Source organism: Acromyrmex echinatior, chromosome 1, assembly GCF_024713525.1.
Source record: "Acromyrmex echinatior isolate Ae372 chromosome 1, ASM2471352v2, whole genome shotgun sequence".
Taxonomy (NCBI): Eukaryota; Metazoa; Arthropoda; class Insecta; order Hymenoptera; family Formicidae; genus Acromyrmex; species Acromyrmex echinatior.
The window spans coordinates 13179768-13206158 of record NC_141852.1 but is presented as its reverse complement, the minus strand read 5'-3'; the positions used below and the strand labels follow the sequence as shown (position 1 = coordinate 13206158).

The 26391-nt window shown below is 31.6% G+C and overlaps 2 protein-coding genes across 3 annotated transcripts in view; one reads left to right on the top strand and one right to left on the bottom strand.

Annotated features, from left to right (window-relative positions):
* CtsL4 (Cathepsin L4) overlaps positions 1-26391 on the top strand; it is a 62283-nt gene that overhangs the window by 10559 nt on the left and 25333 nt on the right. The gene's annotated exons all lie outside the window — the stretch shown is intronic.
* Mitf (transcription factor Mitf) overlaps positions 1-26391 on the bottom strand; it is a 113290-nt gene that overhangs the window by 75280 nt on the left and 11619 nt on the right. Inside the window, exons 1-3 of one of the 2 annotated variants that reach the window (XM_011057540.2) lie at positions 24154-24657; positions 8402-8609; positions 4776-5180 (exon numbers count right to left, since the gene is read on the bottom strand). In XM_011057540.2, the coding sequence (XP_011055842.1) occupies positions 4776-5180; positions 8402-8609; positions 24154-24557 (1017 nt within the window). In that variant the 5' untranslated portion in view covers positions 24558-24657. Of the gene's footprint in view, positions 1-4775; positions 5181-8401; positions 8610-24153; positions 24658-26391 lie in introns of those variants that run through there. The other variant, XM_011057541.2, reaches the window with a different exon arrangement.

Here is a 26391-nt window from a genome sequence, read left to right as displayed (position 1 = left end):
AGAAAGGAAAACTCGCGAATTAACGAATCACACGTTCAAACGTTTGTCGAAAATGTTGATCGCGACACCCGGTATACGCGAGTTTCTTCGTAGCCGGGGCACGACGGATCAAAGAAACAATTTAAAGGCGGTCGCTCTACTATGTGTACATACTGTATATACATCATCACCAAAAACAATTTCGCCTTATTAAGTGCCCGAGGATTGTAAAGCTGACGAGTTAACGAGCCACCAGCTCGTTCCTCATACGCGCTATATACCGGGTATTACGCACGCAACGACAGTACATTATTACTTTCAGTTTGCGACGTAGAAGAGTTTAAAAAAAAAAGGAAAAACTTATGTCGCGCAGTATGCATTCCTGCATGTACTTTACGCGTCGATGGCTTTTATAATGTCGACGAAAGCAGCGGCGCGCGGATTAGCCCGCGACAAAAATTTTCGCGTCGACGGCAAATTAAGAAGAACGCGACGCAAAGGTCTTTCTCGCAGCTTGCGTTCGGCGTTAAAGTTTGCTGACTCCAAGTTTTGCGCAGAATATTACGTTGTACACATGCTGCGATGCTGGCAAAAGACTGAGAATCAAAGAGCCAGATTTTGCGGTAAATTTCTCCGCGTTCACGGCGTAGTGCGTTCGATGCTGCAAGAAAAAGAGCAAAAGAGGCGGTTTTCAAAAGTTAACATTAATATTCCGTTACTATTAATTTGGTCATGTTTTGTCATATAAAAAATAAAAACCTCGAAGTTCAAATTTTTAACGTATTTATGTACTCTATCATCAAAAGTAAATCTTTGTTAACTAAAATGCGCAATGTCGAAAATATATAATATAGCACATTGAGAAAAATTTCTGACTAAAAATGAATAAACCATTATATCAATCAGAATCCCGGTCATCATAACTGAACTTCTGATTATCTCGCCTAAAATTATAACAGATTTAACTATAAAATTCTGATTCGTCCATTTTCCACTAGAACTCCAATTAACGCAATCTGCAGACTCTTTTTCCAGTGCAGCATCGGAAAAATAATGTTAGCAATGTTAAATATAATTACGCAGAAAAAGCGGCTTTACTAAAAGTAGGTTTTTAAAATTTTAATTAAATATATAAATCTAAAAATAATTTTGTTGGTCCATCAAAATAATTATATAGAGTGCTCAAATTAGTTGCTAGAATGTTAGAACTTTTTGTAGCATTGCTCGTCACGTTTAAATGTCCTACATAATTATTTTAATATCTCAGAAAATATTTTCAGATTTATATTTAGCTAAATTTTTAGGTCTTCAGCAAAACTATTTTTTTCATGTGTTGGACGTTTATAATGATCGAATTAATAACGGTATGTCCAATATATCAAAAGAAATTTTTTAACTGCAACCGTTTTCTGTATAAATGTGGTAAAGAAATTAGCGAATATTCACTCGCCGTTTGACGTTAAAAATATCTCGTGCTCAGTCCTGTAAAAATAATACATTGTGCACACACAAATACCGTATGTGTTGTCACCGAGAGTTCGTAATCAGAAAGCCACGGAGCGCTAAGTTCGCGGTGAGAATACGAGCCGATGAAGTCTTCCAGGGACCTACTTTCCAAGTTTCCTCCCGTTGGCCGTTTGCGGATCTGCTTTGCGACGCAAATCAGATCGATTTGCAGACCTAGACGGCAATTAGCACCGCGTGCGTGCCGTGAATCCCGCTTTAGTGTTGCAGCGTCATGAAACGTGCTGCTGGTATCATGCTAAGTGCACGCGCGGTTCCTTCGTGCGCGCGTTTGCGGATTCTTTTAAGACGCGTGCGCGTAAAAGGTAAGAAAAAGGAAGACCAATGCGCTTCGGCGACGAAGAACGATCGCAGAGAATCAGCCGTGAATGAATAAGTATGAAGTCTCGAAGATATACAGAAAATTTGTGTTTATTTTAACACATTTTACGTGCCCTCCATCCACTCAAATTTTTGTGTTAATTTAATATAAGATAAATATATTAAGAAGTAACGCAAATATTACGTAAAAAAGGGGAGATTTCCGAAAACCAATTATCTCCGATTTCGATGAAACTTTGTAAAAAAAAAGCTCATTTCAGGTTAAAATAAAAGTTTTGAGGGATTTTTGATGACGAAAAAGTTATTTTTTTTAAATAATGAGACGAACAATATATTAGTTTATATTCTATTAATGGATTTACAACTTTCCATGCAAAATAAAGTTCCATCAAAATCTACATGTCTAGTTTTCCGGTAATGGAGTTCTTCCAAAAGAGGGGGGAAGGAAAATAGAACTCACTGCGTTCACTCATACATTTCACGACACGAAACAAAGTTCCACATGGACAACTTTCTGTAAAATTTAAATTATAAAATTAAACATATTACATTTAAATTGTCAACTTTATTTGTTAATAACTTTTTAATGAATAACAATGTGACAATATTCAAGCGCTGCGATTTTATCTACGCAAAGCAAAGATCCACACACTCCCCGCTTCCTAAATAATAATAACACACATCTTTTGCTATTTTATATTTAAAAAATTAATTTTTTTGTAAGAATCGCTAAAAATCCCTTTAAAAATTTCTATTTTAACGCGAAATGAAGCTTTTCACAAAATTTCATCGAAATAGTCTGTTTTTTATCCACAATATTTAATAATATTTTTAATTAAAATATTTTATTCATGTATCTTAAAATAAACATTTCAAGATACAAAAATTGTTTTATGTATATTTTAAAATTTTAAAATATTGAATGTATATTTTAAATTTTGAAATAAAAAAATTGTTCTATAATATGTTATTTGTTTAGTTATTCATAAATTGTGTTATTTTGACGTTAATAGAAAACGTTGAATATTAATTTAACGCAAATTATTCACAATCAAAATAATACGAATACAATCACATTATGTAAACCGATTCCTTTCCACCGTACTGTTTATAGGACATCATTTTCCAAATTTTTTTTTATATGTATCTAATATTTTTTAAAAATATTTCTTTAAAATTTTTTTTAGATCTTTTTAGGTTGTATATTTAATGACAACATCGTCGGATATAATGAGTAATAGTACTATGTATTTTGCCGCTCTTAGACGACTCTTCAGAAATACATTTTTTTCAGTCACAAAATATTTATAGAAACGTTAAAATTTTGATGTATTATTTATAAGCAGATAATTAGGTGTCACTATAATGTATGAAATAAAATATAAAATTTTGTGTGTGTGTGTGTGTGTGTGTGTGTATTACAATCGTGCAAAACTCGCCATTCTATAAATAGAAATCAGTATTTTATTAAATGATTAGATTTTCATAATTAGACAAATTCAAATCAGTGATGTGAGAGATGCAATAGCAGATGCAATAGCATGTGGAGATGTATTGGCAGAACACATCAATTTTATCAAAATATAATGTATACTATATTTGAAAGTGTCACCAAAAAATTAAAAGGAAAAAGTCAGGAACCGATTGTGATTAAAATTTAAAACATAAAAATTTTAACAAAGATCGGTTTTAACAAATACAAAATGTCTTTTTTTATGTAGATTCTCAAAATCTTAACGATCATGTCGTTATCGTTATAATGATGTTAGTTTTTTAATTACATATTATACTTGCGCAACGATAATGTAATGATAACAATATTATCATTAAGAATTACAGAATCCAATTCTAATCGAGAAATTATTCAAAGCGCGACGTCACACGTTTCGCAAGATTACGCAAGAATCGACAATGTGTTGGAGAATACTAGTGATTAATTATTAAACGAGCGAGAGAGTGAAGTTGCCGCCCGGCGACACGGGATAACTGACGGATTACATAAGACCAGTTAGCGTTAATCGAAAACGTCGTACGTAGATTGGATGGAATGAACGGGAATGACTTATTGTTAGAAAAATAACTTTCCTTACGATGTCGCGAGGCTTCTTGACGCGCACAGCTACATCATCATTTTGGTTTCATCGATCGAAACTCGCGCATTCCGAAATCGAAAATGTCCATTATATTATTACTCCAATATAAAATTTATTTTCCCATTTTCTTTCATACACGGAAAAAAATGAATTATCTAAAATTTTAGCTAGACACAAATCTGAAAATAATTTTGTAGTTATGTAATAAAAAAATTCAAGGCTAATGAACAATATTGCAGAAAATTTTGATATTCTATACAATAATATAGTAACTTGAGCGTCCTACACAATTATTTTGATAGTTGAATAAAATTATTTCCAGATTAGTGTCTAGCAAAATTTTTAAATACTTTAGCGAAAACATTCCTTCTACATACTGTCCCGCTTTCATTTCCTATTTCTTCTTTCTATCTCAAATAAATCAAATTAATCTTCTAGCTTTTATGCAAATATTTTTATAATTCTTTTATAATTCTATAAGGCTTTTATCTAACCAATTTTATAATTCTTACCTCTCTACACTGAAAAAAACGATTTTGCTAAAAGATCTAAACTTTTGTTAGATGCAGCAAATAATTTTGTTGAACTGTCAAAAAATAATTATGAAAATTAAAAAATGATGTGCAATGCTGCAAACAATTTTGATTTCTAACAAAATTATTATTAAATCTGTATTTAATAAAAGTTGAGATCTTTCCACGAAATCGTTTCAGTGTATTTTTAACTTTTGAATGATGAAAGGATTGGATATTTTCGCTCGATGAAATATCATATCTTAGATATCTGGTTTCTCGTATTTGAGAAACACTGCGTTGTACTGTCCACGCAATCAACTCGCATACTACACACCACACGTACCTCGGAGTTGCTGGTGGCGACGCTGGACAGACCTGGGGACATGGTGCCAGTGGTGGTAGGGTCCGGGCTTGCCGAGACCACCGTCGGGTTACCAGGGTGATGCGGCAGCAGCGCGGGGGCGTGCGGATACGAGGCGAGATGAGGATGCTGCGGCTTCGGGTGATGCAGCTGCGGGCCGGGCGGTGCACTTTGCACCACCATTGGGACGGGTGGCGGCCCGGCGTCGACCGGTGTCCTGCCGCCGCCCTCGCTACCGGCGCTGCCGCTGACGACCGCATTGCCAGCACTGCCGCCGCCGCCGCCGCCCTCACCGCCACGAAACGACTCGTGTAGGTATTGGCGCACCTGGTTCTTCTGCTTTTGCACGACGTGATAGCGAGTCGGATTCTCTAACAGCGTGCGCACCTGAAGAAAATCGGCATGTCGTGGTGCGTTAGCTCTTTATTTGCGGACGAGTCGCGTAGACAGTGATAATTAATTAGAGAATCGATTAAGCTCGTGCACAAATCTGTACTGTTAATGTGCTTTGCTTATTATTAATGCTTTTTTTTATTAACTATCTTTAAATTTCCTGATTTAACAAATGTGTTATTATACTGTATAGTCGCTAATGTAATGGAAAAAATTTTAAATAAATGAATAAAAAATGGAGGCATTATTACTTTCTTTTTATAGATGATCAATTTTTTAATAATAATTAATAATTTTGAAATAAATGTTTCTAGTGCGAAATGAAATGTAAGGAAAATTAAACTGACATTAGTATTCGATCCGCGATTTTCTTGTCTTTTCCTGTTATATATTAATCTAATATTCTTATATATACATATATAATATTATTTTAAATTATTCAGATATTACGATATCTAGTATGTAATTACAAATCTATATAACATTACGAAATACGATCACTTAAGATCACTTTTTAATATTATAGTGCTTCAGCAGGGAGTGAAAAAACTTATAAATAATCATTAAAGGTTCATAAAAACGCGTTTATCATATTATCCTTACTGAATAAACTTAAAAAAACATGATTTTTTTTAGTTACTACCATGAATGAGCTAAGTAAATATTACCCTACTTCATCAAAAGTGAATTAACTTAATTTAATAAAAATTTGTCAAAATCATTACAACTCAAAAAAGTACTTTTTAATGACAGAAAAATGACAAAAATAACATTTAATCTGCCAAGAATATATTTTTTATATTTGATGAATCAATAATTTTCTGTTAAATTTAAAAATAGTGTTCCCCTTTTTTAGAAAAAACTTAATATTTAGAGTTGTATCACTTTTAAAGTAAGAGTACAATATCTGTACATAAGAAAAAAATTAAATTTAGAAATTATTCTCAATTACTCTTTATAAGATGTTTCGTCTTTAAACATCTACATCTCATGTGAAAATTCTATGACGAGACCATTATTGCAGCTATAATATGTTCAACCTTTCACGAATGCAACAACCATATTGCGTGGAGCTAATTGCAAGGTAAACCATCTACGACTCTCGTGCCTTCTCCCTCTCGTATATCCTCTCACCATCTACCCATTACTTTGGGGGGGGGGGGGGAGGGGGACAATTCTAACAGTATAGACATGGTGTACCGAATAGATCTATTAACGACGCTACAGAATTCGGCTCGCCTTACTGCGATACGGCAAACTACGGAACCTCGGAACTATAAGGTATCGTTATCTTAGCCACGCCCGCCCTTCTGCATGTATATCTATATGCACGGAGCTTTAAGCGACGGAAACGCAAACAATGGTAACCGAATGCTTGACCCAACGCTACTTGGATAACAAGACTCTATCTAGGAAAACCCCCCATCGCGGTGGACTTGGGATACTTCGGTACTTACGCCAAGTTCTATTATAGCTTCAACGGACGCCCCAGTTTTGACACAAAACATCAAATACAAGGAAAATCAAAGAAAGAAGCTAAGAATGTCGACAAAAGATTGGGACTTTCAATTGTCATACTTTATCAAACTATATGTATTGTATATCGCGCTTCTGTGCAAGAAAAGTGACACAAATAAAAAATTCAATAAACAAACAGATGACAACGAGCAATTAGGAATTGGCGCTGTATTTTATAAAGCAAAATTACGCGATACACAATTTTGCTTTAAAAAAGCTTTTTTTAATCTTCAGCAAAACAACATAAAAAATTATTACGTAAATTGAGGTTCATCTCACAATCGTTGTGAGGCGCACAGTAACTGTAATAATTACTATAATAATTTTTTATGTTGTTTTGCTACAGAAGGCTAAAAGATTAATTGAAACATGTACTAATTGTTTTCTTATTATTGAAATAAAGCTTGTTTAAAACAAATTTGTATACCGTCTACAGTGCCAATTCCCAATTGACCGTTGTTATTTGTTTGTTTATTGAATTCATTATCTCGGGAATTTCGTTATTATCCTTTCAAATGGAAAATACAAAATTGTTCATGAAAAGAAAAAGAAAATTACATATTTTTATTATTTACTACATCATAATTAAATATAAGTTAACAAAAAAACCTAATTACAAATTTATTTTAAGTTCTCTAGAAGTAATGTAGATATTAATTTTTTTATTTTGGCAAAACTAAATTTATAAGTTTAGTCGTATATTTGGATATTTATAGATCTTCCTCTATATACATTTTTTACTATACTTCTTCTATATACATTTAATATTATAGAGATTGATATTGTTCATCTATTTTTATTTATTTCAAAAAAATCATATTGGAAAACAATATAAATTTTTTCATTAAAAAATAATATTCCTCAAGCTCTGTTGCGTTAAATTCGAAAAAAAATCATAAAATTGATTTGAGAACATAAGATGAGACTTTGTGAACAGAGCATAAACATAAAAAAAGTACAAAGCTCTTTTAGAATCCATCGATTTTTTGTTGGGATTAAAAAACATTCAATGCAAATTAAAAAAACTCGTTATTACTTTGGAAAAACTATCTCTATTTTGATTTGTGTCATTTTTTCTGGTGTTATTTCTTGGGGAAATATTTAAAATTAACTTCTATCCTTTTTTCTGATTGAAGACCGACATATTTAAAATACAATCCGCACATAATACGAAATTCGAAAAATTTCAAATTGTCCCTTTTCTTGAGAAAAAGATTATTCAATTTTTAATATTAGGTGTTGGAATTAATTCGTAGCGTTTTTTAATGAAAGAATGTTATTTATTTCACATGAGCATTAAAAAATACATTAATGAAAGTACTTCCCATCACTTGTAAAACGCTACGAATTAATTCCAACACCTAATACATATACGTATACATATATATATATGTACATATATATGTATATTATAAATTATTAACTAATCTAAAATAGATATATAATAATATAGTATACACGATATACAACATACTGATGTATTGTATATCGTGTAATAATTATTTGCGCAAAGGGAATGAGTAATCACGCAATTCATAATGTCCCGTAATGTAATAACGCTAGGAATTTATAATTTAATATAACAACATGATATTGCGCAAAGTAAAATAATTTTATCGTGTTGCATGATTCGAGCTTTGCGCGAACAATTTAGCATCGATCGTGCAGATCGGATGATGTACGAAGGCGAGACATACTTGTAATACTTGCGGTGGAACATCCACACCGATAGTGGGCAATGGCGTAGGTGGCACTGGTCTGGGTGGTGCGGCAGCTGGCCTTTGCTGCTGCAAGCTCTGCCGGAATTCCGCCTGTCGCCTCTCTTGTTCCTGCAACTGCTCCCGCATCAGCTGCAGCTTCAATTGCGTGCGCGACGTCGGCGTCGCTGTTTTGAACGTCGGCGGACTGAAAAAAGCCAATATTTCCTTCACGTAAGACTTTATCGAAGACTTCTTAGTCTGGCGTATTTTTACCATTTATATCCACGCTAATTTGCGCATGAAAACAATCGTTTAATGTCTTTGAAGAGACAACGATCGTCATTTATTTTCCATTTATGTTAAAATCAGATAATTGTGCAACATACTTTTTTATGTTGAATTTTTAACATATATCCGTATATTAATTTAACATAATGTGATTGTATTATCTAAATATTTTGCGTTTAAGTGTATATTTAACATTTCTTAATGTTAAAATAATATATTTATGTAAGTAAATAAATAACAAAAATAATAAAGTAAGTGACCAAATAAAAAAAGATAATGTATTTTAAAACGTAAAGTCTGAAATAAATGAATAAAATTATGTGTTAATTAATCCTTTTATAATGTATAACTTTTCAGTTTTTCCTTACCGTGTTTCCCAAGATTTTCACTAAAAATGTAAAAACAAAAATGAGATACAATTTGTGCAAACAAATGCAAATTGTTTGTTATTCAAAGAGTGAGGTTTCTGAGGCGTTATGACAAAATTCGCATAAAAATATAAAAATCTTTACTGTTTAAAATTCGATATATCCAAATATCCATGCATTAACAGAAAGATTTATTAATTTAACTAAAAAAAAAACATGGTTTCACAATTTATTTACAAATTGCGTCTGTGTTACATTTTTTGTGTCCATTTTTTTACATGATATTTGTGTTACCTTCTAATATATTTATCTTGTGTTAAATTAAGACAAAAAATTTAAGTGGACCGTTTGAAACTAAATTGTTTTGAATTTAACGCAAATTTTCAAACTGTGTAATGTAATTCAATTAATTCTCGTTTAATAATTCAGTTAAATTACATAAACAATTAAGATTTTTAGACTTATCTCTACAAAAATATCGCAAAAATTGATGAATTACAAATAATAAATATATAAGATACCTGAGCCGAATAAAGCTCACTAAGTCCAGCACTAAATAAGTCACACTTTTAAATTTATTATTTAAAAATGCACTTTACGCCTAGAGCATACACTTAAAAGATGTGACATTAGAAATAGATGAAAAGAAGTTAAGAAATTAGAATAAGCAGCAACACGTTTGTTTAATGCAACAGAAACTTAATAATACAAATTGATATTATTCTTTAAATTATAATATTATATAACATATAATCGTACAATAAAACATCTAACGTAAATAAACTTCTCAGTAAAATGAATATTATCCCGTTATCAGTTTAAGTCTTCTATCGAAGCAAGTTGACGAATCATCTAGAATGAGACTCAATCATTTACGCTGCGCGTTTGTGTCGATAAACGCGAGAATATTCAGCGTTGTCAGCTGAGCGAGTCCCAAGTCCGAGGCGAGACCAATTAATCTCGTAGCGTAAACACGATTGAATCGAACTATCTCCGCACTTCTCTCTGACGGGAAGAAACCCAGTAAAGCCAATCGGCACAATTCGCGGCGGCCAACTAGACAAGTCATTAATGAAGAGACGCGACAAGCAGATAATAGTCATCGCTTGTAATTACGTCGCATCATCATTTGAAATGTCAATCGGCAGAATCGGAAAAAAATAATGCTAAAAATATGACGAATCTTATACAATAAAAAACATTGTGTATTTGTGTTGAAAAACAGTCTACTCGCGTTTTTGTTAACCTCGTTTGTATTAAATTTTGTTAACATATTCGAGTGTTAATTCAACATAAATGATCATGTTATTTAAGTTTTTTGTGTTAAATTAATATCCAATGTTCTTAGTGTCAAAATAACACAATTTATAACATAAAAATAATATGTTTTAAAACGTAAATTCTAAAGATAAATGAATGAAATATGTATTAATTTAACACGTCATAAATGTTAATTATACTTTTAAAAAAGTCAAAGAAATTCAAATAAGACTAATGAGAGTAATAGCACAATTAATGAGCGCAGAAATTAATAATATATTAAATATATTATTTCAAAGAATTGTTTGAACTCACAATTGTTTCGACTCACTTTGGAGTCTTCCTCAATGAATATTAATGAATATAATAATATAAATAAACAGTTAATTATCCATGCTCTGCTACTAGTCAGTTACTTATGGATACTTTTGGACAACATCCAAAATGAGAAAAGATCTTTATAATGTAGTGTAATAAATATAGTGACTAGTGAATAAATATAGATCTTTATAATGTGTGTAATAAATATAGTGACTCTCTGAGTTGAAGGAAGCTACTTTAACATTCAAATTTTTTATTGTGTTCCTGAATTCTTCACAACTAGATGAAATAAAAAATAAAATATACGAATTACATATATTTTCTTGAAATTAATCTGTAACGTTATTTTGCGCCTTGATTTATATATATAAAACAACGATTTTATTATGGAATTAATTCGATAATGAGCGAAAACTCGGGAGGATAATCGTTTTCAAGTAACGTATTAATAATAAATCTTGAGTTTTTTTTGTGAAATCTAGAATAAGAGAGTAAAAAACATCTGTCGATCATTCCTATAGTGCCTCTCATTTGGACAGTGGATATGCTGACAAAAAGTTGAGAAACCTACCCGTCGACTTATGAAACTAATCGAATTCCTTACTATTATTATTTATTATAGTCAAAAAAAAATTGATTGAATCCCCTCCAAATTCAATCGTAAATTGAATTCTCGGGTGAAAGGACTCAAAAATTTGTTTCACAGTATCAATCATGTCCATTGGAACAATCATGACAATGTCTTTTAAAATACAGAGACAAGGATATGGATATTTTTCGTGTCGCTTCGATCTCTAAATCCTGAAGTACTAAATTCGCCACAATGGGAGAAAAAGGGAAATCCATTGGAGTACTGAATTTTTATTGATAAAAACAATTGTCAAATGTAAAATGCCGTTTAAAACTATTTGTATAGTCTTAATAAATTCAGTCTTAGAAATCATGCAATTTTCAAAATGGCCATCTTTTTGAAATCTATCTTTCTCAATAGCCAAATCTATAGATACATTAATAAATAGAGACTTTACATTTAATTCAAACAAAATTAAATTCTATATATACGTTCTGTAATTTTTTAACTACCTAGAAACTATTCTCTACGTTATTAAAAAATTTGGGGACATTATTAGCTGTAATATTATGCAAGAAATTCGCCAATGTCTAACGGACTATTGATCGAAGAAATAATTAATCTAAATGGATAATTAGGTTTAAGTACTTTTGATAACTCATAAGCTCTTAATAAGTTGCTGCAGGAAATTTTCTTATATATCAAATCACCAAAAAAAAAACCAAGTTTTTTCCATTTCAGAAGCAATTCCCTTTTATAGAAGCATATCCCTTTTTATAGACTTTTACCAGTAGAGCGTGGATAATTGACTATTATGATATTCACTGACGAAGATATTCATATTATATTAAATGAATACAAAAATTTGAGTAGACCATTTGGGACATATGAAATGTATTACATACAACACAAATTTTCCAACAATGTATAAATAAAAAGTTCCGTATATATTTTAAACACACTGTAAATAAGATAAGCAAAATAAAATAATTATTAATGCAAGCTCTTCATTGACATAATGAATTGTATTAACCCTTAACTGACATCGTAAAGAAATAATTAATCTTGCATCTTGGAAACATTTTTATTATACTTTTCAATGTTTAGACTTTTATTTATTTATTTTTCTCTTTCTCTCATTGATCCTTATTTAAAACATATTAGTAGATGTTTTGATAAACATTGAAAAATTGGATATGAGTTCAGTAAACCCATGACGATAGTTAAGAGTTAATGTAATAATTATATAAAACAGATTAACATATTAAAGGAATTAAAATAAAAAATAAATCCAATCTGTATTCAATAAGAACATTTTGCTGCCTGTCATGTCTGCGAAAAAATACTTCTTGAAGTTGATTCATTCAGACAAAAACATTCTTTATTAATGTTCCCGATCGCTCTACCAAATAGTGTCAGAGAATTAATGGCGCCATAATTCGGACGTAAAGTCAAGTGATGGTATTACTGAATTTTGGCAACGTTATTACGATTCGACGATAATCCCATAAAAAAAAACGCGCAGAATTTCTCGAATTCGCAAATAGCGAGAAAACGGCTACACACACACACACACACACACAATAAAATATCGTGTAAAGCGCATAATTTATTGTGAATCGGAAGTCAATAAAATAAAAACAGAATTTTCATTGAATTTGAACAAATTCCTAGAAAAAACACAAAATTTTGCGAGCACATAAAACGAATCGTTGCAGTCGTATATTTCGCCTTTATTTCCATTGATATCGGAGCGAATCAATTTTTTTCGCTTACGCACTATTAAAAATAAATATGTCACAGAGACGCATGCCCGGCGTTCATTTTATTACCACAGCTAAAAGACATTCCCAATTCGGGAACAAAGCCAAGATCTAGTTGTAAGAAAGCCAAAATAGAGAGAGATTGTGCAATGCGGATCGAACATTATAGTTTCTGCCATTCGAAGAATGATCTCTCTTTCTCGTTGTATCGCATTTATCATATCATAGATATAGCAAATATATCCAATAATGTAAAAAAACAGAAATAAGGATAAAAATAAAAAACAAAATAGAGTAATTAATATAGATAATCAATAATAATATAAATAACAATTATAAAGATAATTAATTTTGTAATTAGTTATTAATTTATTTATGTTAATATCTTATCTATTGTAATTATAATTATTCAGATATCTTAATATTTTTTATTTACACTATATCGAAGCTGACATTAATGCTTTAAAAATGAAAAAAAGAGAAACCTTTATTTATTATTAAAGTACTGTTGGAGAAAATACATCAAACATTCAATACTTAAATGACGACTACGAAATTTCATAGAGCTTCGATCCAATTAAAGAATTCAATAACACGTCCTGGTTAAAGCTAAAAATTATGTAAAGAAATTTTACGTTAAATTTTAGAAGAGCAGTCCAATAGATTTTTTACATTGCTATTGGATAAGAATAGATAGTTAGAATAAACTACATTGATAATAGAACTTTAGAAATAAATACTTAAGACAACTAAATGATCAAACTTTGAATACGAGATTCGATCTTGCAATAGAGAAACAGAAGCCTCGTTTACAAAGGAAGAAAAGATACTGAATATTCGACCAAGTCTTAAACTCAAAAGCCGTCGTCTTTGTGCGATTACGAAATTAAAAATTCTTCCGTTTCCAGTCACGGTACGAGAGAGCTGCCGTAATAAAGCTGTTACAACTTTTATAATAGTAGTACCGGCTGACTCGTGAAAGGCGATTTAATCAGAACACCGACTTTCCCGGAGACCATTAAAATGTCTTACGAATTTTTCTATCGCCTAAGAGACGAACTTGCTTTTTTCTTTCGTAATATTATTGTTTTTAAAAGCTCTGATCCTTTTTATCAACATGTTTATGGAATTTTGTTAAAATTAATTAAAATTATAATTTAAGATTTTTTGCTCAATATTATATTACACGATGCAAATATTACAATGAAAAGTTGTATATCTTTATCATACACTTTTAATTTTATTAGATTTATAGTAAAATGTTAAAGAAATTTTATAATACAAATTTTTATGTTATATTAATACGTTATACTAATTAAATTCCTTATTACATTCCTTTATTATATTTTTATATTTATTGTATTGAAATTCTTATTACATAAATATCCGATAAGGTGCCAATGTAATTAATGAATTTAAAGAAATAATCGCGATAAGAGTCACGATAGAATGTAAGAATCGGGTATTACCAATGTTGGCTGAGTTCACAGAAAACTCGCGACCGATTAAGAAACGGAACGAAAATACTGTGATAGAAGATTGGAAAAGTTTCTGATGAAAAATTTTCTGTGGATAAGGTCGAAGTTGAAATGGAATTGGATACTTCCCTTCCTTTCGGATAATCGTTGTATTGATATTTTGGAAAGTCCAGTGTGCTCGCGATAGTGCATATGCTTTTGATTGCAACTATTCATATTGTTTTAATTCTTACTGTATTGAATTTCACTTGCTCGTTATACCATTAATTAGAGAATTTAATATCATACCTGAACGAATCTTACCATTGAAAATCGATATAGCTAAATTACTCTTGTTAAAACCTAATTAAACGCATCCTTAGTAGGAATTTAATTATTTTCGAATGTCGTGAAGAACCTTCGTAATTGCAGAAAGACAGATTATAATTTGTTCTTATTGAAATTTTATTACTCCACAAGCGACAAAATTCAATAGAATAAAAGAAAATAATGTTTTATATATAATATTCTCAATAAATAATATTTTACTTAATTATTGAATAAAAAGTTATTTTCTTTTCGTCTGTTGAATTTTGTCAATTACATAGCATTAAATTTCAATGAACAATTTTTAAGTTGAATAAAACCTTATGCATCTATTAAACGGAATTTCTTGTTATTTAATTAATAATAAGAATTACGTTCCACTGTAAAAATTGTTAACCCTTTCATGCCTTTTTATTAAAAATAATTAGCACCTAATTGAGTCTTACTAAAAGTTTTTAGAGTCACTGATTATGAATTTATAATTAAAATTTCCAAATTCAAAATAGCGGATCCAATATGACAGACCAAAATGTAAAATTGTCTTGATTTGAATAAAATTCGTATTCGAAGAGCTTTTGGAATCACTAATCTAACAAAATTTAGAATTTTGATCCGCCATATTCGATCCGCCGTTTTTTGTTTCGGAATTTTTACTGCAGATTCGTCAACAGCAATCTTAAAATATAAATCAACTATATGTAAATACATCAAAATTCTCATTATCGCACGGAAACAATATAATCGCATCGATTCTAAATGCATTCGCGAAAGGTCTTGCGACAAGCTTGACTTTTTATAAACAGTCAGCGAATTAAAGATGGTCACGATTATATATTTCTCATATATTTCTCGTCGCAATATTGGATATTGGATGGTCGAAAATAATTTTCGATCATCGTTGGATACCATTAATTCTCCAAGGTCACGTACGACTCTTCTCGCGCAATACCCGTACGAGTTTCTCTTTCCCGTACCAACAGTATCGCACTTTTTGCCGGTGCAACCTTTATACATGTTCCGCTTAGAAGAGCGAAGAGGAGAACGACCGTAATACTGAATTTAGTACTTATATAAAGAGCGGAGGATCGCTTATGGCAGCTTCATGCAAATGCGCACGAAACCTTCTCCGATCTTCCTTCTTACTCACTGTCTCTCTATATATATGGTACGCAAAGAGGAATTCCTGCAAGAGACGTTCCTGGAGATGAATATAGTGTATGTAATGTTCCCTCTCCTTCCATTGTATAATACGTAAAGCCAAAAAAATTATTTAAAAATATTTAATCAAATTAAGGATATGTCAAGATAATATTTTAAAGTTTACAATTTTATTATTAATTATATATAAATACTTTATTATAAAATCTAAAATAAAAGTCCCTAACATAGCGAAGATATAAAAAAATACATATAACATTAATAAAAAAAGAAAATTTGTTAGTATCGGTAAACTATAATAAGATATAAATTTTTTTATCATGGTATTTCATAATTTTTTACGGATCGATAGTTTTCTAATAATTTATTAATTTTTTAAATCTAAGGTGCGCTTTGTACATTACGTAAGAAAATCCGGCACTGGGGATTCCTGGTGAACAAAAATCACCGAACAGATATAACTGAATGTAAAAGGTAGAGGACCAGAGATATTAATGTCACTAGTCTCGAAGAAAATCGGTGGCTCGCCATCGCCTAACTTTTATCTTTATTCCCGCGGAATGAATTAAGTGAGAAAATATAGCCGCTCGCTCTACCGGCAGGCGACCGATATAAATCGCAATAATATGGAAAGCAGCTTCTTTGTCGGATTAATGTATACTCTCGACTAAGACGGCTTCGGTCGAACGGGGCCGTACGTGCGCGGAATTTCATCGTCGAAGCGAAGATTATCATCGTGAGCGGGCTCTCGATCGTGAAATTCGAACAGTCATTTACTTCGATATTAGATATTCTCTAGCGTATCCAAATCAACCTTGTACGGAATGTGCACAAGTGAATTTATAGCAAAATCAAAGTTCAAGGAATAAGTTAATAATGTTACGTACACGTAAAATTTTACGAATAAAATTTTTTACAATGATATACACGAGAGAAAAAATACTTTACAATTACTATAATTTAACTATAATTTATTTCATTTTCGACACCAGTTATACATTTTTTGGAGTACAACTATAAGTATTATTATTACACTAAAAAAATTATTAAATTCTTATTAAAAAATTTATTAAATATATTTTTTTCAACAGTACAATAAATAAATATTTACTCAATAAAAATAGTTAAATCACATTTTTGATTTTTGTAAATAAATATATCTTTTTTATATTTAAATATTTAGTCAGTATTATATATTCAAACAAATATTTAAAATTTAGTACATCTTTCATTACTAATATTAACAGCAATAATTATAAAAAAAACTGAAGCTCCATAATCATAATTATTTTACAATGTAATTATAGTCATCTCTTTTCAATTTCATAATTTTATGAGACTGAATCATTCTGTAATAATCGAATACATAACTTTTCTAACACATTGAAATATCAATTTCCAAAATAATAAATTTTGTTGTCTAAAAAAAGCTATGAATAAATTTGACAAGTTTAGAAGAAATTTTGAAGCAATATGACTTTTGACCCACGGTGCTCTTTACAGAATTGGGTGACACTAAGATAAGATAAAAATTCTTGCTTAATACATTCGTCATCGTATTAAATGCCACGCCATCTTCGCATTCATTGAGTCTCAAGTTCTCTCGGTGTAGAATTTAATAATAAACATTCGGCGAATCCGTCTGCGAAACAAATTGGTTAGAAATAAATTCTTCCCCTGCTCCTGCGTTCCCCACGTCGCTAATACCTGCTGCGAAAGTTTGCGGGGTTTATGAAAAGCTCGAGTGTCGACTGATAATAACAATGATAATCGTAATAAGCAAGCAGCGGAAAACGATTTACCTCAGCCAGGGAGACGACGGAAACTCATCGAGAAAACTTCGTCTAGACTCTAGTTTATAAAAACGACACGAAAGAATGGAAAGAACGTAATAGAGAGATAGATAGATACATAGAGAGAGAGAGAGAGAGAGAGAGAGAGAATGAGACAAAGAAAAAAAGATGACGAGACGGAAATACGATCTTAAAATATGAGTATCTCTTTGAAATATTACAACGACCAATATCCCGTCGGCAGACAAAGACCCAATTTGTAATTTGTATCGATATGTCATTTATGTAAGCCATCTTTCTTCACAATCTTATCTCTTATAGTCTTATATTACATACGCTTTTCTTTCTCGACAAATATTGTGAGTCATTATATTGTTTGTGTTGCAAATAACAACGTAAAAGCTTGAAAATACGATACAAAAATAAGGGAGGAACAACAACGTTACAAACGCTATAAAAAACAATCCATATGCAGTGGTAGATATGACGTTTATCAAAACAATTTTTCAGGTGTTTTAAACGTTCCAAAAAAATAAAAAGATCAATATTGTGCTTTATATTGTAATCGTTTTCATAATTTCATGTGTGAAAATATTTTTCATTTTTGGAAATATCATGTATGTTACAAAATGAAATAGATTTTGAAGGAAAGCATAAAGAATACAGGAAAGTAGAAGGTAAAAGTATATCCTATAATTAACACTGTTGAAAAGTCTTTCGTGCCAACTAGAATTATACAATGCAGTCGATTAATCCGTGGTAACGAAGCTTTCTAACAAAGTGCACTTAGGTCGCTGCGCCTTTGCTAAATGACCACTACTCCCTCCTTCTCAGTTATAGTATTACAAATTTCCCACCGTTAATCTTAACCTGGCAAACAAAACGATCGCGTGGAACATTGTGTCATTTCACTTGCGTGTCACATTAATTTGAACAAGGAGACTTTAATTGTCAGTGTGAACAAAAGAATAATTATTGATGTAATATTTTTTCATTATGGCAGATGGAAGAAAAAAAATCTATTCTCGCGCCAGAAAAATATCCATTTTTGCGAATTAATGAACACAATTATTTATAAAATTTCAACGATAAATAAATTAAAGATAAATTGTGATAAAAAGATAAATGATGATAATAATAATAATAATAATATAACACTAACAACAATAATAATATTATAATAATCTATCTATTATGATAGATGAATTTATAAATTAAATAGGTAAGTTGAAAACAGTACGTTATAAACTGTAATAATTTTATATCCGAGAGGGTAATCACTAGCTGAAATACAATATTGTTCCACAGATTACATATGATTTCATATAATTTCATCCGATTACAAATAATTTTCTTCACTACATATGAAGTCATTTGATAAAATAAACACGATTTTATCTAATATTACACAATGATTTCTCGTGATTGCATATGTAACTCCTGATTTTTAAATACAATATTATTTTTTCTCTTACGTTTAATCTACTTATATATCTCTTGTAATCTACGTAAAGTTTTCATTTCAACGTGTATCTCCAATTTTTGATGATACAAATTTAAAAGTGTACGAATAATGTTTCTCTACGTGAGATAGTATTAATCCAAAGCTTCGTAAAATTAGTGTCTTAAATGATATTGCAGTCTATTAGATTCGTAGAAGGCACGCATGTTTCACCTCGAGCTATGTTACGCTATTCCCGAAACCTCACAGAAATCTACGCAACCGAAATCGATCGCAAACGATTGCTTACAGCCTTGGCCCGTAAGCTTAGAATTCTCTTGCGAGATTATGCCTTCGCAAGCTTCTCTGTGCGGAGAGTAAACGCGGAGTTTGCTGGTCGGAAAATTACGCAAGTTGACCGTGCAGAATCTCAACCGTAATCTTCGGCGCGTACGTGCACATACACGTACAGTGGCTGTGAATCGTGCTGGACGATCGGGCGATACGGATTCGGGTTATGCAAATGCAGGAACCAGCGAAAGGAGATAGAGAGATAGATAGACAGAGAGAGAGAGAGAGAGAGAGAGAGAGAGAGAGAGAGATGAAAATCAGCCGATACGTTACAGAGGCGACGTTACCGTTACCGTTACCATTCTCGCTTACCGTAGCGGAACCGAGTAATCGAAAGCTCCTGGACGAAAATCAGGAACAAGGTCGTGCGAATAGCAACCGGCACACGCGCATGTAATTAGCCAGTGCGACAAGGCGATTTAGCGAGAAATTATTCGCGATACGGTCAGTGTAACATTTATGGGCTAACTAAGATAGTCGTTGGATACAATTCGTACAATTTAATCAAATGAATTATACGGTTCGAACACAAAGATCGATTAATTTTTCTTGCGAAACATGTATGGAAAATGATTTTTCTTTCAACTGAAAACGTTTTTTCCTAAAATTATTTGTTTTTTTATATTTTTATATTGTATATTTATATTGTTATTTACGATCCTCTATCATTAGTGTAAAAATATGTAATAAAGTTTTATATATGGTATACTTTACTACTAGGCGATAGATTAATTACAGCGATATTACGGTTACAACTAAAATTTGCAGAGTATAGACCTCGCTCATGATAAATGTGTACAAGTTAATGTGTACAAAGTATGTGCACTAAACCAGAATGATTATATACTGTCGAGATATGCTTAGATTTGTAATATTTATAGAGTAAAAATAGCCATGGAAAAACAACTCGAGCCAACTATTTAGCCAAATGTAAAATTAAAATGATAGCATCAGAAATGCTGCATTTGAGAATATTAATTATACTTTAAATAATTTATACTTTAACTTAAACACTAATATTATTTCTGTATAAAATGTGCATTAACGTTTTTCATTAATCTCACTATATCAAATTAATTCTCTGTTCTGATAACTCTGGCAGGAAATACAATTTTCTATGTTCTTATTCTTTTAATACAATTGACTTCAAGAGAAACAGAATTAAAAGTAGTACGCAAATAAAAAATTCATATAATTACTCTATGGTCTATAACTATACTAAAAATAATTGAGAATTAGAATTAAAAGTCTACTTGAAATTCGCGAAGTCATTGGCTACGATTGTCACTGGTTTTATATATATAAATGGTTTCGTCACTATATATAAGCGACTTAAAAATGCAAATTCCGACTAAAGCAGAATAGCGACTTGTTGTCGAAGCGTCAGAGGCGCGTTACGATCTGGATTCGATCCAAGTATCAGCGCGTAACGCGCATATGAGAAAACCAAATGATAACCAATATGGATTTCGATGTATATTAGCATTTTCTCACGCAGTTTCATTCAGATGAAAAAGCGAAAAAGGTTTGATAATTTGTGCGTGCCAAGTACGCGCAACGAATCGGCCGTTGTACTTCCTGTTTTTATTTCGAAAAGAAAAATATTGGTTAATTTATACGTCGCTATTATTGGAGCTTCGTAGCTTCCATATTCATTTTCAACTTCTACCAGCAACGATGCTCGTAATTTTCCTCCCGCGCTCTTTTCCTCAATGGCCACCGGTAACATGAAATTGTTTGAATATTTATGGCGCGTGTGTGCGATTGTATGAAACTACGTTACACGATGTATTTTACGCATACCAATAATCGATGGTGGGCGTTTATACTGGCGTGTACGGGAAGGGGGGGGATAGTTAAATTCAGATAATTTCAGCGCACAATGTTTATGTTACGTTATGACAGGCTCGGTTAATGTGCTAAATTTAACATCGGACCATCCAGCCTCGATAGAATTTTTGGATCGATTATCACAGAACCATTATTCGAGTACCATAGTAATATTACTGATAGTAATGTTGTAATTAATTACTTTAGAATTATTATCAAACCTTAATCGATGATTTTCCGCTGTTAACATGAGAGAAAAATCATGAAAAAATTGATCGTAACTCTCAAAATATATTATTCATGTGATTTTATATCGAAGAAATAAAAAATAATACTTGATTAATTTAAAAAAAGGAAATATCCATTAACCTACATACAAATATTTAAATATCTGTAATGATCCAAGATAAACACAAGCTGCTATATTTTAACGCAAGACGCTCCAATAGCGAGTAATAAAGGTGTCAACGATGAAATATCGCAAACCGTCTATCGCCGACGATGTCTAGAAGTTCAGATTTGACGCTCTTAGTGGAGAGATCTTAACGCTGTTTTTCAGAGACAGATTATAAGAGTTTTCAGAAGACGTCGACGTTGACGAGGTTACTCAATGCATGATGTAAAAATATCAGATGTATCATTCCCAACAATGCGCAGTCGTTTAATATGAAGGCTGCTCTTTGAGCCAATTTAAAACTTGCCCCAAATTATAAAAAACATGTTAACATATAGCTGTTAATATTAGAATTAAGTGTGTTAGAACATCGCTATTAAGAGGGAACTAACATTTAATTGGTTGTTCTATTATTCTGTCACCATTATGCGCAATGATAGATCTTATTCTTACATCATAGCACAATGTTGGGTCTATTTATTACAATTCGCACTTAATGCACTTTCGCATTGTTGCAACGCATTGCATCGTTTCATCGACCGTCGTCGGCATGCTCATTGCCCGCAACGAAGCATCGACGAGATTGCAGGCAGAAACGAGCGATTCGCGATTCAGTGACGAGTTGCAACAAGGACGTTTAAATTTGGACGTAATGTTTACGACCGACGTAGACGACGTGCACGACGATCAAGTACAGAGCGCATGAAACAGGAAGAACTGGTGTTCCTTGTCTCGAGACGATAAAGAGTCGATAGGTGACATTGATTGCGATGCGGATTATAAACTGAGAAATAACGTCGGTGTAAATGTTGCCAATAAACTGAAACAGAACGAATTGTACAAGTGATTTGCGCACAAAGTACTCCTATTGTTTCTTTCCTAAAACAAAGGCAACAATGTACAAATCAAAGTCTATAAATTATATGCTTGTTTTTAACGAGGAATTCACGCTGTTTTCATAAGCTTGAGTTTCGCAATTGAGATTTTACGTTTTAATTTTATATTTAATAAGATGATCAATAATCTCCGAAAGTTTTGGCGATATTAAAAAAGGAATAACTAGAGTGAACGGATCTAATCTAGATAAACTAGGACATTCCTGATTGAAAAGTAGGACAAAAAAGAGGATTTTACATTAAATTGTAATAAAATAAGTAAAATATTTCAAAATTCAAAAGCAGAAGATACAGAGTACATTTAAAAGTCCTAAGAATAATAAAAACATGTATTCAGTATTAGCAACAAAAAACGGCTTTAATATAATATAATAATACTTAATAATTCTCCAATATTTTATCATAGATATATATAGTAATGATCTTGTGATTAGCTAATTACTTTGTATTTCATGTGCAATGGGTTGAATAACTTTCGGTCCCCTTGCTTTCTCTCAAAATAAATACCAAAAAGAGTTACACCTTGGATGCTTTAAAAAAAAAGAGACATGTTCGAATACGTGAAAAACCGGATATTGGATCACCCTAGAAATAACTGTAAATAGAATTCAAAGAAATGCTTATTTTTCATTACATATTTTTTAGAGACAATAAAAATCGAGAAACGGTGAAAACATAACATAGTCAGAATTATATGACATTTTTCGATTACGTCGATGCACAAAAATGTTGTCCATTTCACGCACATGCAACTGTGTTAACTTTAGTTTTCACAGGATATTAGTTAAATAGTATCTACAAGTATGTCATTGCTTAATAAATTGCAATCCCAGATTACGTTATTTGAAGACCAAGATGACAAACAAAAATAAATGGCTTTTGATATCATATAACCATCACATCGTGGTACATGACGTGTAAAATTTCTTTAACATGATACAAAGATATTAATAAATCTTAGGTAGGTGCTCGGATTTTTTAAAAGGGGGATAGTCACTTAGTTTTTATTATACGTATAAATTATCATCTAGGATAATTTTTATCCCATATTAATAAATTAAATCACCAATCAAATTATTAACTACATCCCAAGATACGTAGTAAGTTGACGTCATCATCTGTAATATCATTTTGATTCTAAAATAACGACAAATATCGTCAATTTGCTATTTTCTTGTCTCTTGAAATATTGTATATTAATTGTGCTACAATTTATTAATATTTGAAGTCATTATGCAGATATACAAATTTACTCTATATGTTCTTAAAAAAGTAAGAAAAATAAAAAAAAATATATATATATATATCTTCGTAAAAAAAATTACTGTGTGATTGAGTTTCATTTTCTCGCTGCTGCAGCTGGGGAAAAACTGGGAAAAACTCATCCCAGGTGACTATTTCCAAATTAATTAGAACCAACACTAGACAATGCAAATGCCAGCACAATGATTAAGAGTAACAGCAAATAAAATAACTGTATAATGCGCACGAACATCAGACACTAAGGAGTTAATCTCGATCGGTGCAGTACCAGCCTTGCGGTCGCGTGGTGCGCAACGATCGTGCCACGGTGGGACTTTCGGGTAAACCAGGGTCGAGAGTTCCGTCGACGATCGACGGGTCCATCTCGAGGATCATTCGCAGATCCTCGTCGATGCCGATGTGCACGCGCACCCGTTGCTCCTCGTCGCTGACGGGCGAACGCGTCGCATCTGCGATGGGACAGTCGTAAGGCAGGGACGATGTCGCGCCGGGAAGATGCAACAACGCTCGTGCCGGCGGCGACGGCGGCGGCACCGACGTCGACGTCGTCGTCGTTGTCGTCGTTGTCGACGGTCGCCGAATCACAACGTCGTTGATGCGATCCAGTCGCGATACCAACTCCTCGAATTCGACGATCTGTTGCGCGGTCTCGGACGCGCCACCGCCTTGCATCGCGTCGCTTCGCTTCGCACGGTTACGCGCGCGAACGCGCGAGCGGATCGGTCGATCTAGGGCGTCGCGACGCTACTACTAAAACCGGAGCAACATCGCCAACAACAACGACGACGGCGATGACGAAGCGCCAGGTAACCGGCAGACGCTCTAAACGCGGATCTTGCCATCTTGCTCTCTTCCTCTGCGAGAAATAGACGTCTACCGGTTCCCTCTCGTTCTCGCCACGTATTTATTTTCACTCGATATATGTCGTCGTCAAAAACGATCTGACATTCATGAGATACGCAATATTGTCTCAAATAGCTGTTTGCGATTGTTGATCCATTTGCGCAGCATTCAAAAAAAAATATCGAAATTGCACGAATTTACACATGTAATAGTCATAAAGATTATTAAGAATGTTTAGACTGCACATATAAATATCAGATATCAGCTAAAAATATCAGTCAATCAGATAAAAACGCTAATATCAGTCAACGTTATTCAAAACGTTTATATATATATATATATATATATATATATATGAGATATTAGGTCGTAAAACCATTACGTCCTGAAACCAAACTGCAAAAAACAAAACTAGTAATTTCGTTTATATAATGGTTTTAAAATTGTAGCAAAATAACAATTATTTTGCTACAATTTTAGGTCAACTTTTAAATGATTAAATAGATACAAATAATTTTATACATATATAATAAAATAATAATAAAATTTCACAATTTATTATTATTTTATTATATATGGAAATAACATTAAAAATTACATCGAATATTGTACATATATAATAAAATAATAATAAAGATCTGCTTATACTCGTCTAAAAGTTGACCTAAAATTGCAGCAAAATAACCATTATTTTGCTACACCATAATATAAAACCATTATAAAACCATTATAAACCAAATTACTTGTTTTGTTTTTTGCAGTTTGGTTTCAGGACGTAATATTTACGGAATAATATCATATTAAAATGTTTTAAATGACGTTGATTGATATTAGTTTTTTTGTCTGATTGTTCGATTGATATTTTTAGCTAATATCTGATACTGTATATACAGCCTAAACATTCTTATTATAATAATCTTTATAATACTATTACATGTGTAAATTCGTGTGGCAATTTCAATATTTTAGATTGAAAAATTAATTATTTAAATATTTATCTCATTACGTTCATTATTCTAAATATAGTATAAATGGACGTTAATATTTACATATAATAATTGATTATATATCGTATGTAGATATCAACATATATTATGTGTGTGTATGTATATATATATATATATCTACACACACACACACACACACACACACACACACACACACACACACACACACACACACACACACACACACATATATATATATAAATTTAATTGAATTAAATTAATTTTCTAAATTAATCAATAATCTAACTCAAAATTAAATAGTTAATTAATAATTCGTCAATATGTAATCGATAAACTTTTAAGTATACACATATCTACACTGTTTTAAACTACTAAATACCTAGTGTGAATATACAACGAAATGTTTAGATGTCGATTCCTTCTGTCTGGATCTACTTGTTAGTCTATCTCTTTTATTTTTTCTTCACTTTACAATTACTATTTATAACCGCTTCTAATTTTTTGTGACAATCCGCAGCTTTTAACAAAATTATTTTAGCTATTTGTTGTTAATTCTAAGCCTCAGCGACAATGTATAATAAAAAGCGACAATTGGAAAAAATTATTAATTTTGCATATAAAAAATGATTACAGTTAATAATAAAAAATTAATTTTTTTAAAAATCAATAAAAATTTAATAATGAAGCTAATAATA